This window comes from Notolepis coatsorum (genome assembly GCF_963971535.1).
Source record: "Notolepis coatsorum genome assembly, chromosome: 1".
NCBI lineage: Eukaryota > Metazoa > Chordata > Actinopteri > Aulopiformes > Paralepididae > Notolepis > Notolepis coatsorum.
The window spans coordinates 205,646,417-205,659,928 of NC_140165.1; the positions used below are offsets into that span (position 1 = coordinate 205,646,417).

The 13,512-nt window shown below is 45.9% G+C and overlaps 1 protein-coding gene across 1 annotated transcript in view; it reads right to left on the reverse strand.

Moving 5' to 3' along the window:
• Window positions 1–13,512, reverse strand: part of cep164 (centrosomal protein 164) — a 101,954-nt gene that overhangs the window by 16,129 nt on the left and 72,313 nt on the right. Inside the window, exons 17-21 of the mRNA XM_084308752.1 lie at window positions 11,593–11,736; window positions 7,522–7,605; window positions 7,349–7,417; window positions 6,934–7,193; window positions 976–1,188 (exon numbers count right to left, since the gene is read on the reverse strand). Of these exons, the coding sequence (XP_084164878.1) occupies window positions 976–1,188; window positions 6,934–7,193; window positions 7,349–7,417; window positions 7,522–7,605; window positions 11,593–11,736 (770 nt within the window). The remainder of the gene's footprint in view (window positions 1–975; window positions 1,189–6,933; window positions 7,194–7,348; window positions 7,418–7,521; window positions 7,606–11,592; window positions 11,737–13,512) is intronic.

Consider the following 13,512-nt stretch of genomic DNA (forward strand, 5'->3'; position numbering starts at 1 on the left):
ACATAAAAGCTAGCAAGAGAGTAAAAAAAGATAATGTAAAATAAGCAAGACTAAAACTAGTAAGGAGTAAAAAAGAACACTAGAACTAGTAAAAAACATAAACTAAGAAGGGCTAAAACTAGTAAAAGAACAATAAAATGTGTGGAGCTAAAACTAGATAAAAAGCAACAAAAGGCTCTATTAAAAAGATTAGTTTTTAAGGCCCTTTTTAAAAGCATCCACAGTCTGTGGTGCTCTCAGGTGGTCAGGGTGAGCATTCCACAGACTGGGAGCGGATGAGCAGAAAGATGTGGGAAGTGTCCATTTGAATGGTAAAAATGTCACTATAAAAACACCCCTTCAAGAACCAAAATAGTCAAAACAACAGGCAGAAGACACTGATGAAATGACAGTCATGATTAACAGACTCGGATCGTTTTCATGTTTTGAAATGTATAGGAGTGAATTAGTCATCCACTCATTGATACGACTTCATAATAAGAACATAGCGCCGCCTAAAACTATTTCAGCTACATAAGTCACGGAGGAACAGTTATGATTGTTCAACATTTTGATGCTAGAATTGCTATTTTGTGTAGCACTTAATGACATGGGAGTCAACAGGGGTTCTCCCGGTGTTCTCACCCTCAGGCTTGTCTGATTTAAAGATGGCGGCAACGTGAATACAGTCAATTCATTCCATTTATACTTTATCATAAATGCAAAGATCTGTGGGATGCATAACAACTGTTGTCGTCTCCTTCCAATAGCGCTGCTAGGGTATGAATGGAGCCCTGGGAGGAGGTCAGGATGGTGAAAGACAAGATGAGAGGTCCACAATACGAATGAGGACCAACTTGACGGGACAACTAGGAAAGATGAAAAGCGTGTCTTCTCAAGCGAATGGGAAAAGAGGCTTTGTGATGATGTGTAGATGTAATAAGCATCGCTATTAAAACACATTTATTCCGAAACAGAAAAACTCTGGGAACTGACTCGTCCACGCTGCTCTGGCTGTCGGGGATGGGTGACTGGGGGTTTTCCTCCAGGTCCTCTACGTGTAGTGAAGTGTCTCTCCTGGAGGACACCGCCCCCCCTCCTGGCTGCTCCCCCTTCTTCTTTGTTGTCTTCTTCTTCTTCTCCTCCTGTTTGAGCTCCTCGGTGCCTGGTCTGGGGGACACCATCAATCCCTCTGCCTGCTCCAGGTCACTGCAAGTTCAGAAACAGCGACAGTAAGAATCCACATTACAGCACTCTGCACCTCTCTCTCTCCACTCCATGTCTCATTCACCTGCTGACACAGGAGAACGGTCCAGCATGGGTTTGTATTCCTCCAACCAATTACAGTCCAGGGCGGTGGCTCAAAACTAACTTGTTGATGTAATCTTTTGTTATCAGGGTATCTGCAGGTTTCAACAAGTTCAATTTAAAGGTGAAGGAATCCTTGTTTTTCAATGTGTATATAATGTAAATATCTGGAGATGACAGCATCTGCTATAGATCTCAGATGAGGAGGACAGTATTTAGTGGTGTGACTACAGCAGACTACAGAGAGTGACACGTTCAGCCGAACGCACAATTGGAGGGGGGCTTCCCACCCTCCAGAACATTTACAACAAGCGGTGCAGGGGTAAGGCTAAGAGAATCATCAAGGACTCCAGCCACCCAAACAACTGCCTCTTTGAACTGCTGCGGTCAGGCAAGCGATACCGGAGTCTCATGGCGAGCACAGAAAGACTCAGAAGAAGCTTCTATCCCCAGGCCATCAGGCTGCTCAACGAACAATAAACACTATGCAACAACCATCAAATGCACACAGCACACACTCACTTTAAACAAACAACACACTGCAGCACCCACTCTCCACACTTTAGAACACCTAAACACACTTTATATTTATATTTATTGGTAAAGGATTTGCACTACAACCCGTACACCTTACTGTAAATTGTACCTAAATTGTACCTCATCCCATTTCTGCTTTGCACTATATAGTATTGTATATTAGTACATTGCATAGTATATTGTATATTGTATGGTAACTCAGTTACTTCTATTCTGCATCGAACATTGTACATATGTCTATACTGAACACTGTGACTTCTATTTTTACTATTTTTACATGCTATACCATTTTATTTTATTTCATACTTATCTTGTCTAGCACAGTCTATGGAGCGTAACAGTAAGAAGCATTTTGTATAAAAGTATTCTGTACTTCTGTATGACAACTATTAAAGAAACTTGAAACTTGTGTGTTTTCAAGTTAGACTGGGAAGCCACAGGCTAATAGAGCCATAGGCTCCGAGGTCGTCGGCAGGTTGGTAACATAAACACTGATAAGCACTGGTGGGGGGAGGTTTGGCAGTGTTGGGACTAACGCGTTACAGTAACGCCGTTACTTTTGGCGGTAACTAGTACACTAACGCATTACTTTTGAAATTCAGTAACGCAGTTACCGTTACTGAATGGTTCGTTACTGCGTTATTTTTATGTAGATTGGTAGCGAGATTTAGCGATCCAGCGCAGTCCTCCTCTCCTGTCTGTGTCACTTTCACTTCACCTGCGGGGGACACACGCTGTGCTGTGGGCGTGTTTTGTTGACTATAGTCCTGACTGTCATGGTGGCGCCCACTACTCGCATTTTTACACATGGATATTCTCACAATTTCTCTCTTGTCGAGCACAAAGAAAAGAACGTTTTAGTTAAATGTCCTTTGTGTTTTGGCTCAAAGATCCTATCTATTGCCCATGCTTCAACGAAGCTAGTAGCTGAGTCTAACGTTAACAAGACTCATCCGAAGCCACTCGCTTTCGGGGATCTAGTTAGCACACGGCAAATGGGATGGAACACTTTTTCCAACTACTTGGAGAGAGAATATACTAAGTGGAAATGAGATAAAGAAAATGTTTGAGGGGTTAGACTAACGTTACATCTCGACCACCGCAGACTTTGGTGAGTTCAGTGATGTGAATGCAAAGTTGATCAAAAGATTTTGACTGTAAGAATCTGCAAGGGAATCTCATCAATACTAATCAAACAATATAAATATAGTCCTTATAATCCTTTCATGCACAATTGATATCCTAACTATTCGCACGATTGATATCTTAAACAACGTTGCAAGACGGTTATAATGAAACGCTCCGGCGACATCAAGGCTGTTCCTTCAACCTAAGCGGCGATACAATTAGGCACGGCGCATTTCTTATTACATTGGGACTCGGGACATTTATGTTTGTGTCAGATATTAAAAAAAAAATGTATCCACTTTTTCTCCTTATTTTCTATTTTTCTTCCATCCCAATTTTGCCTCGCCAATTCTCCCTTCAATTCTCCCCTCCCCTGTCTCGAACGTTGCTAGACTATGCCTCCCACTGGTCGGCTGCAGTGAGGACCAAGCCTTGCATCACGTGTCCCATCCGGTACACGAGGAGGCAGCTGTCGCATCTTTTCACCTGAACAGCGCAATCTCTCAGTGGCGAGGAGTAACGCGTGGGAGGCTCATGCTGCCCCTGATACTTCCTGATTCTGCTGTACAGGCGCACCAACTGACCTGTAGGAGTCGCTGTCCACAACGTCCAATCCCCACCCACCGGCTTTCCCACCCTCTACCACTGCCAATTGTGGTAGTATGAACGACCGGCCAAGCCGGTAGCAACGCCGAGAGCTGGGCTCGATACCAGCATATCCTGCGTTAGTGGCGAGCGCCTTGCCCACTGCGCCACTCGGCCGCCCACTATGTTTGTGTCAGATTTGTGTTTGTATAGACCACATTGCTTAGCAGAGTTCAGTGATGTGAATGGAAACTGTCAAGTTGATCAACAGATTTTGAGTATCTGTAAGGGCATTAATGGGAGCAATCTTTTTTTCCCCTAAGTAACTAAATAGTTACTTTTCACAGTAACGCATTACTTTTGGGTGTAAGTAACTAGTAAAGTAACTGAGTTACTTTTGAAATGAAGTAACTAGTAAAGTAACTAGGTTACTATTTTTCACTGAGGTTTGGTCAGCGAGCTACTGGGAGAGTTCGACATCGATAGAAACGGACGTTTAGTGGGTTAAAGGTGACCAGCCGTTGCCATGGTAGCGTGTCACGTAGTAACGAGAAGAGGGGGCGGGGCCCCGTTGCTAGGGGGAGAACGTTATGAGATGTGAGTTCCTTCCGGGGTAAATTAGATTAAGACACGAGGCGGAATCGAGCAGGCGCGTTGACAAAGACTTTGAAATCCCTCCTCACCCTCGCTGGGTGGAGGAGGGGACTTGCCACGGCTAACAGGGAAGGCCGCACAACCACTGAGTGGGGTGACAGAAGACAGACCGTTAGAATAATGAATTTAGTTTTTCTTCAAAGACTGTTCAAGGACATTACAGAATGGGTTACATCTTGTACGAAGCTATGTTTATGAAAATAAACATCATGATCTAAGGAAAGAGATCACAGTGCCAGTGTCGTTTTCTTCTGATTACGGATGTACCAACAGGGTTTGATACAGTGTGTGACAGCCAATGTGAAGTACGAAACAAACACAACGCAGATGGGGAGAGTCACGGAGCAGCAGGTGACGAGTGGATTAAATGATCAAAGGTTAGAAACACTGTTATCTTTCAAAGGGGACATGCATTCCTATTCCTTTCACTATTTGGGCAACTTTACACAATTCCTGTGAGTCTATGGAACACATCTGTAAAGTTTAAAAAATAAAATGCATTGTTTTATATTTTTAATCAATTACTCAAAAGCAAAACATTTCGACTTCAAGATTCCAAGCTGTTTGTGCTGGGCTCCGCCCATAAGCGCTTTGAGTGACAGTTGCCCACAGTCTGCGACTGGCACAGAGCGAGAGGTAGAAAGATTGAGGGGGATACTAATAAATTTCGCCGCGGGGGGCATAATCCCACGGGACAATGCATTGGTAACTTGTTTCAAATTACAATATATACCGCTGTGAATATTATTACATGGATCGGAATATGGGCGTGCGCGTGGGAGTCAAAGATATTTTGACAGTGATATCCCAGGGAGAAGCCCCACACCAGCCCTGCGCACACACATTTACACACTCCTGCACGCGGTCCCTCTCTCTCTCTCTACCAGGGAGAAGCCCCACACCAGCCCAGCGTGCGCACATTTACACACTCCTGCGTGCGGTCCCTCTCCCTCTCTCTCTCTCTCTACCAGGGAGAAGCCGGTCAGGTTGTGTGTAAAATGCATGTGTGTTTGTGTTTCCCCGCGCCACACGCCGATCAGGTTGTGTGTAAAATGCGTGTGTTTGTTTCCACGACAGAAGCTCTCTCTCTCTCTCTCTCTCTCTCTCTCTCTCTCTCTCTCTCTCTCTCTCTCTCTCTCTCTCTCTCTCTCTCTCTCTCTCTCTCTCTCTCTCTCTCTCTCTCTCTCTCTCTCTCTCTCTCTCTCTCTCTCTCTCTCTCTCTCTCTCTCTCTCTCTCTCGCTCGCTCGTTCTCTGCCTCCCTCTGTCAAAACCCGCTTGAGGAAGTGCAGGTATTTCCACTCGCTCTGCTGTTGTTGAGCGAATGGTTGCGCTACAACCATAGAGGGGGTGTTAGTTATGCAGATCAGTGCCTTATTCACGTCAGCAAAACAGTCAAATCAGAATGACCTAATTCACTGGTGTTGGAGATTGTCTCAACTGAATTAGAGCATACCTGTCAACCCTCCCGTTTTTTTCCCGGGATTCTCCCGTATTTGACACTTCTTTCCCGCCGTCCTCCCGTTTCAATATTTTCCCGTAAATGTCCCGTATTTTCATTTTGCCCTTCAGTTCTTACTAAAAAGGCTACATTACCCGCTGTGAATACGACAGGCAGCAGCCTGGAGCCCCCACCAGTAGGGACCCCCCCGAGGGCTGACATAATGGCTGTACTCAACAAAAGCGACCGCAATTCAAATGGTTTATATGCAATGAAATGACAGTAGGAAACCCCCTTAGGGTCCCCATGGCACTTGTGTTTGAATAGAATAATAGAATAGAATAGAACTTTATTGTCATTGTTACAACGAAAGTTGTAAAAAAAAAAAAAAAAAATCACCCTCCCTCGCTGGCAAATCTCCCTTATTTTAAAATCACAATGTTGACAGCTATGAATTAGAGCAATCCGCCAATATGGTAATTAGAGACACAGACCCATTGATACTAACCCCCCATTGCTATAAAACAATGCTAAACACTGGAAAAGGCCATTTATAAGAAACGGGACCTTTAACACTTTTTAAGACCACTAGAACAAAATGTTGTACCAATTTCACGACCATACTAGCAAAAAAACGAGAAACACATAGCGACTCTGAACTGGCGGCTGTACTCACGCGCCAAATAATTTTAATTCTTGCACATTCCATAGCTCTCGCCAGACGGACCAAGCTCCCAGTAGTAGCCCTGCAAAAAACGACGACTTGAATACAAAAACATTTCATATATTTAATGTTATTTCATCTCCTGACAGCCGCCCCCAAAAAAAAATGTAATACCTGTGAAAATGACAATTGTAGGCCTTAAATTGAGAATGATCCATAATTTAATACTTTTTAAGACCCCGCAGATACCCATCTTACAAAAGACCAATAGTTTGCGCACATGACACACCGCCCTATAGAAAATGTGAAGTGGGCGGGGAGTGGGCCGGTCGCCATCTTGAGAGGTTCACTTACATCAATTCGTATTGAGAAATCACTAAACTACAAAATGTCGAAAAACTTCCAAACCATCTTTTAACCCCAAAAGCCCTGGCTGTCGACACACAGTCAACCAGAGTGAATCCTCTACAGATGGCGGCTTAGCGCCCGTAGCAACAGTCTGGCTTCACACTCGCCACTTCGCGTTCTCTGTGGGACCACAGGGGTGGATGAAAACCAACGAGTTGACCCTCGAGTGTTTTGGAGCGGGGGTTGAAGGTGCTATTCCCCAAAACTACATGTCAAGACCACCGTTCATACCTGACCCTGCGGCTGAGGCGGTCACACCTCTCCTGCAACAGCTCCACCGTGTTCTCCAGTCTCTCCTTGTCCTCCTTCAGCCTCCTGCACTCCGCCCTGGCCCGGTCCCTCTCCTCTCTCAGTCTCTCCATCTCCTCGCCGGCCCTGCTCCGCTCCTCCCTCCCTCTCTCCGCCAGCTCTCTCGCTCGGTCTCTCTCCTCCTTCACCCTCTCCAGGTCCTCCCTCAGCTCATCTCTCTCCTGTAATACTCTGGGTAGGGCCTGATGGCGCGCCAATACACACACACATAATTGGATTAGGCAGTTAGGTGGGCACTTTATTAAGCCCTAGGGGGATGGATGGTGAATGGATGATTGATGGGTAGGTGGATTGATAACGTTAATCATAAAGAAACAAAAAACATAATCATCTCCACCTCTAACCCTCGTTCTATCTCTTCCTCCTCCCCTCCGAGCTTCTTCCTCTTCTTCTTCAGTTCTGCTGCCTGAAAGACAGGATGGCGAGTATGTGTGAGTCTATATTATCCCAGTGTTTAGTGGATCAGTGATAGATTGCTCTGGTCTGAGCAGTATGTCTGTGTCAGGTGACCTTGGTCTGCAGCAGGGCCTCCTGGCTCCTCAGCTCAGTGGCTCTCAGCTCCAACTGCTGTGACAGCTCCTTCAGTTCTGTCTCCTGGTGAGGACACACACACACACACACACACACACACACACACACACACACACACACACACACACACACACACACACACACACACACACACACACACACACACACACACACACACACACACACACACACACACACACACACACACACACACACACACACACACACACACACACACACACACACACACACACACACACACACACACACACACACACACACAGCTATTGGAATGGAAGGAAGTAAGTGTGTGCGTGTGCGCATGTGTGTGTGCATGTGTGCGTGCGTGTCTGCGTGTGCATGTGTGTGTGAGGACTGGGCAATAGTTCAAAACAATAGTTTATTGTCTTTCAATGGATTAATATTGTGATGAGATTATGATATTGTAGTGCACAATTATGTTGTGAAAGTGAATTATATCAAACACATTATTGACTAAGATTATTCACAAAGGGAGAAGAATACGTGAGGGACATATTTTATACAACGGTTTTGGTAGGATATAACATATGGATATATTTATATTACATTACCATGTATGTACATGCAATGTGATAAACATCATTTGGGTTATTCAACATGTGAATTTGCGCAAGTGAGTAAATACTGTGATATATAGGCCTAATGTATATCAATATCAAGAAAAAAACCATCATGATTATTATGATACTAATTTCCTCCATAGCGCCCAAACCTAGTGTGTCTGTGTGTCTATACACACCCTCACTCTCAGACTCTGTGGCGGAGACCCTGATCCACTCATTTGTCACCTCCCGGTTGGACTATTGTAATGGAGTCCTGTTCGGGGTACCCAGCAAAGCCCTGGACAGGCTCCAGTATGTCCAGAACTCAGCTGCCAGGGTTCTCACTCACACCAAGCCCTGGCAGCACATCACCCCTACCCTCATCCTTCTCCACTGGCTTCCAGTCAGGTTCCGCATCACCTTCAAACTCCTGCTCCTCACCTACAAATCCCTCCATGCACTCGCCCCCCGGTACCTGTCTGATCTCCTCCACCAGTACACTCCATCCCGGAACCTACGATCCTCTGATCTAGGTCTCCTCTCCATCCCTCGCACCAGGTTACGGACTTTTGGGGACAGAGCCTTCAGCGTGGCGTCCCCTACCCTCTGGAACTCTCTCCCCCCCCGAAATCCGCAACGCCCCAACCCTGGACACCTTCAAATCCGCTCTAAAAACACACCTCTTCACCAAGGCTTTCCCCATCAGTTAGTTTTAGACTAAATTAGGTCCATTATCCCCTACTTTCCCTCATCCCCTCTTCCCTCTCCCCCCCTACTTTCCTTGCCCTATTTTTTGTCCTGATTGTAAAGCGACCTTGGGTTCTATGAAAGGCGCTATATAAATTTGATTTATTATTATTATTATTATTATACATAGTTTCACTTCTCAATCTCTGGTCAGATGCTTATCAGTTTGTCTTCTCTGTAGCTTTTTATTTATTTTTGGGGGCTTTTCTGTATTTTTCACCAATCCCAATTTAGTTGTTATGCCAATTCCCTTCCTGGTCGTTGCGCGCATCGCCCCACTGTCAGCCTGGGGAGGGTGTAGAACTACCACATGCCTCATCCAATACATGTGGAGTCACCAGCCGCTTCTTTTCACCTGACAGGCGCCCGACCGACCAGAAGGAGTCGCAGTTTACAACGACCAGGACACATACCCCGCCGGCTTCCCACCCGCTAACACTGCCAATTGTGTTAGTAGGGACGACTGACCAAGCCGGAGGTACCGCTGACAGCTGGATTAGATCCCAGAGACTCTGCGGTGGTAGGCGAGTGCTTAGTCCCCCCTCAAACTGAACAGTGACATCTCCTTAGCAAATGATCTCAATTCCTTCTATGCGAGGTTTGAGGCTGTGAATAACAACACCAGCCTACAAACCACGGCAATGGGGGGGGGGGGGGTCTGCTGATGGAGACTCAGTGTTCAGGGTAACAGAGCATGAGGTGAGACGGATCTTTAAAAAAGTGAATATCAGGAAGGCAGCAGGACCGGACGGCATCCCCGGCCGCATCCTAAAAGTCTGTGCCGACCAACTGGCCCCGGTATTCACTGACATCTTCAACCTGTCCTTGGAACAGGCTGTCATCCCCACCTGTCTGAAGAAGTCCACCATCATCCCTGTACCCAAAAAATCTACGCCCACTTGCCTCAACGACTACCGCCCTGTAGCCCTCACCTCCATAGCCATGAAGTGCTTTGAGAAGCTAGTGAAGGGCTACATCTGTTCCTCCCTCCCCATCAACCTGGACCCTCTGCAATTTGCATATCGCCCCAACAGGTCCACGGAGGACGCCATAGCCCATGTGCTGCACACAGCAGCATCACATCTGGACAAGAGGCAGGGGAACTATGTGAGAATGCTGTTCATCGACTACAGCTCAGCATTCAATACCATAGTCCCCTCCAAACTCATAGCCAAGCTCAGGGACCTGGGCTTGAACTATGACCTGTGCCAGTGGGTCTTGGACTTCCTGACGGGCAGACCCCAGGTGGTAAGAGCCGGCAACTGCACCTCCTCATCCATCACGCTCAACATAGGGGCCCCCCAGGGCTGTGTTCTGAGCCCCCTCCTCTACTCCCTGTACACACATGACTGCGTAGCACAGCGGAACAACAACACCATCATCAAATTTGCTGATGACACAGTAGTGGTGGGCCTGATCTCTGCCAACGACGAAAGGGCCTACCTGGAAGAGGTAGAGAACCTGTCACAGTGGTGTCAGGAGAACTGCCTCTCCCTGAACGTCAGCAAAACAAAAGAGATGATTGTGGACTTCAGGAGGTCGGGGGTCAAGGACTACAGCCCCCTCAGCATCGACGGGGCACCGGTTGAGAGAGTGAACAGTTTCAAGTACCTCGGAGCCCACATTTCCGAGGACTTGACATGGACCACACACATTGACAGTGTAGTGAAGAAGGCACGACAACGCCTCTACTTCCTCAGGCGCCTAAGGAAGTTCCAAGTCAGTCAGAAGATCCTTAGGAACTTCTACTCATGTACAATAGAGAGCATCCTGACCGGCAACATCACCTCCTGGTTTGGGAATAGCACTGCACAAGACCGTAGCAGACTACAAAGAGTGACACGTTCAGCCGAACGCACAATTGGAGGGGGGCTTCCCACCCTCCAGAACATTTACTACAAGCGGTGCAAGGGGAAGGCTAAGAGAATTATTAAGGACTCGAGCCACCCGAACAACTGCCTCTTTGAACTGCTGCGGTCAGGCAAGCGATACCGGAGTCTTAAGGCGAGCACAGAAAGACTCAGAAGAAGCTTCTATCCCCAGGCCATCAGGCTGCTAAACGAACAATAATCGCTAAACGAACAATAATCACTATGCAACAACCATCAAATGCACACAGCACACACACCCACACGCACACACTCACTCAAACAAACAACACACTGCAGCACCCACTCTCCACACTTTAGATCACACAAACACACTTACACTTTATATTTATTGATAAAGGATTTGCACTACAACTCGTACACCTACTGTGAATTGTACCTAAATTGCACCTCGTCCCATTTCTCCATTTCTGCCTTGCACTATATAGTATTGTATATAGTATTGTATATTAGTACACTCGTCCCATTTCTCCATTTCTGCCTTGCACTATATAGTATTGTATATAGTATTGTATATTAGTACACTGCACAGTATTGTATATTGTATGGTAACTACGTCTATTCTGCATCGAACATTGTACATATGTCTAAACTGAACACTGTGACCTTTTTTTTACTTCTAATTTTACTATGTTTTTATTTCATACTTATCTTGTCTTGCACAGTCTCTGGAGCGCAACAGTAAGAAGCATTTTGTACAAAAGTATTCTGTACTTCTGTATGACAACTATTAAAGAAACTTGAAACTTGCACTACCGAGCCGCCACGTCTTCTCTGTATCTAGAGTGTGTGTACTGTGTGCATGCATGCGTGTGTCTATGTGTCCTGACCTTGCGTGTGTGTGTCAGGTGTGTCTTGTGTAGCTGTGTGTCGATCTGCGTCTGTAGTTTCTCCAGCTGGGCGGTGTGTGATGCCAGGAGACGCTCTCTGTCCTCCTGCAGTGTAGACAGCAAGCGCTCCCTCTGGACTGCCTCCTGGGGGCGCACGCACACACACACACACAGTTTTGTGATTATATCCTGGTCTTTGAGCGTTATTTCCCAGGGTGTTTCCTCCCAGCTGTCCAGTGGCGATTCTAGGAATTTTTAAACAAGGGGGCACAGGGGGGGCATGAGCTAGTATGGGGGGCACCAAACATTTTTATATAAAAAAAAACTGAAGTAAAATTTTTTTTTTATACGTATGACCGGTAAGTATAAAGGAAGTTGGGTTTATCTAGACAGGTAGCCTAAGTGTAGCAGGTAAGGTATAAAGGTAAGTATATTAGGTTACATTATTTTACCAATAGCAGATCAGACAACTCTTCAGCCATTGGGGTTCATAGAAAATATTTTATTGGCACCACTGCTGTACAAGTCTCTTTTTTTCACATGAAAGACACAACAACACAATAATAATAATAATAATAATAATAATAATAATAATAATAATAATAATAATAATAATAATAATAATAATAATAATAATAATAATAATAATACATAAGACATCACAGGACAGAAACGTATTGCAATAATGACAAGAAAATAGATAAAATAGAATAAATCAAATTAAAACAGAAATAAAAATGTAATTATATTGATAGACATTACAAAAGAGATTCCTAATTACAACAATAATTGTTCACCCAAGGGCTGTGTACTATTAACAAACCTAAAACATGTTAGCCATTGTAGGTCATTCACCAGGTCAGAGCGAAATATTAGATTATAGGCACAACTCCCAATATCAGTAACGGGTCTATTGTTCTAAGAATAACATTCGTCTAAGAGCCCAATAGCCAGCAAGGCCACTGGACTGGAGACCAGAAGCAGAGCAGCCATTGTAGTGCTGTACAAGTATTTTAAAGTGTTATATCACTGGAGACGTAGCCGAGGGGCTTGGAGTTCAATACTCCCTCGATCTCCGTGAGTACTGTCATTAGGACTTCTTCCGCTACAGTCTGGGCCCCAAGCACGGCGTACAGGGCTGTCTTTATAGAACGTACTTCTCGTTCCCAGGTTCCACCGAAGTGGGGTGCGTTCGGGGGATTAAACTGGAAGTCAATCTGGGATGGAGCGAGGTGGGTCTTAAGTTCTGGGCCCATAGCTTGGAAGCTCTCTCTCAGCTCTCTTTCTCCGCCTTTGAAGTTTGTCCCGTGATCAGACAACAATGTAGACGGTTTTCCTTTCCGTGATGTGAATCTTCGGAAGGCCATAAGGAATGAGTCTGTGCTCATGGTTGGAAGGAGTTCGATATGTATCGCTCTGGTGGTCATGCATTTGAATACAATACCCCACCGCTTCTCGGTTCCTCTTCCTTTCTTTATATACAACGGGCCAAAACAGTCCATGCCTGTGGAGTGGAATGGCTTGTCGCCAAGTCGGAGGCGACAGGGAGGTAGGTCAGCCATCCGGGGTATGCTGGGCTGCGCGCGCCATTTTCTGCAGTCTAGACAGGTTCGCTGGAAGCGTCGCACTGCTTCTCTCCCTTGAAGTATCCAATAGCGACGTCTGATCTCCGCGAACTCTCTCTGCTCCTGCGTGGTGTACATCCTCGTCGTATTTCTTTATGATCAGCTCTGTGACCTTGTGTCGGCTGTTCAAGACTATCGGGTACTTAACGTCATCCGGTAGATTGGGGGCCCTCCGCAGACGACCACCCACTCTGATGAGATTATGGGCGTCGCTCTCGGGTGCCAGGTGGAGCAATCTGCTGTCTGATGGGACGGGCTTTCCTCCCTGTAGACAGTCTAGCTCGTCGGGGAACGA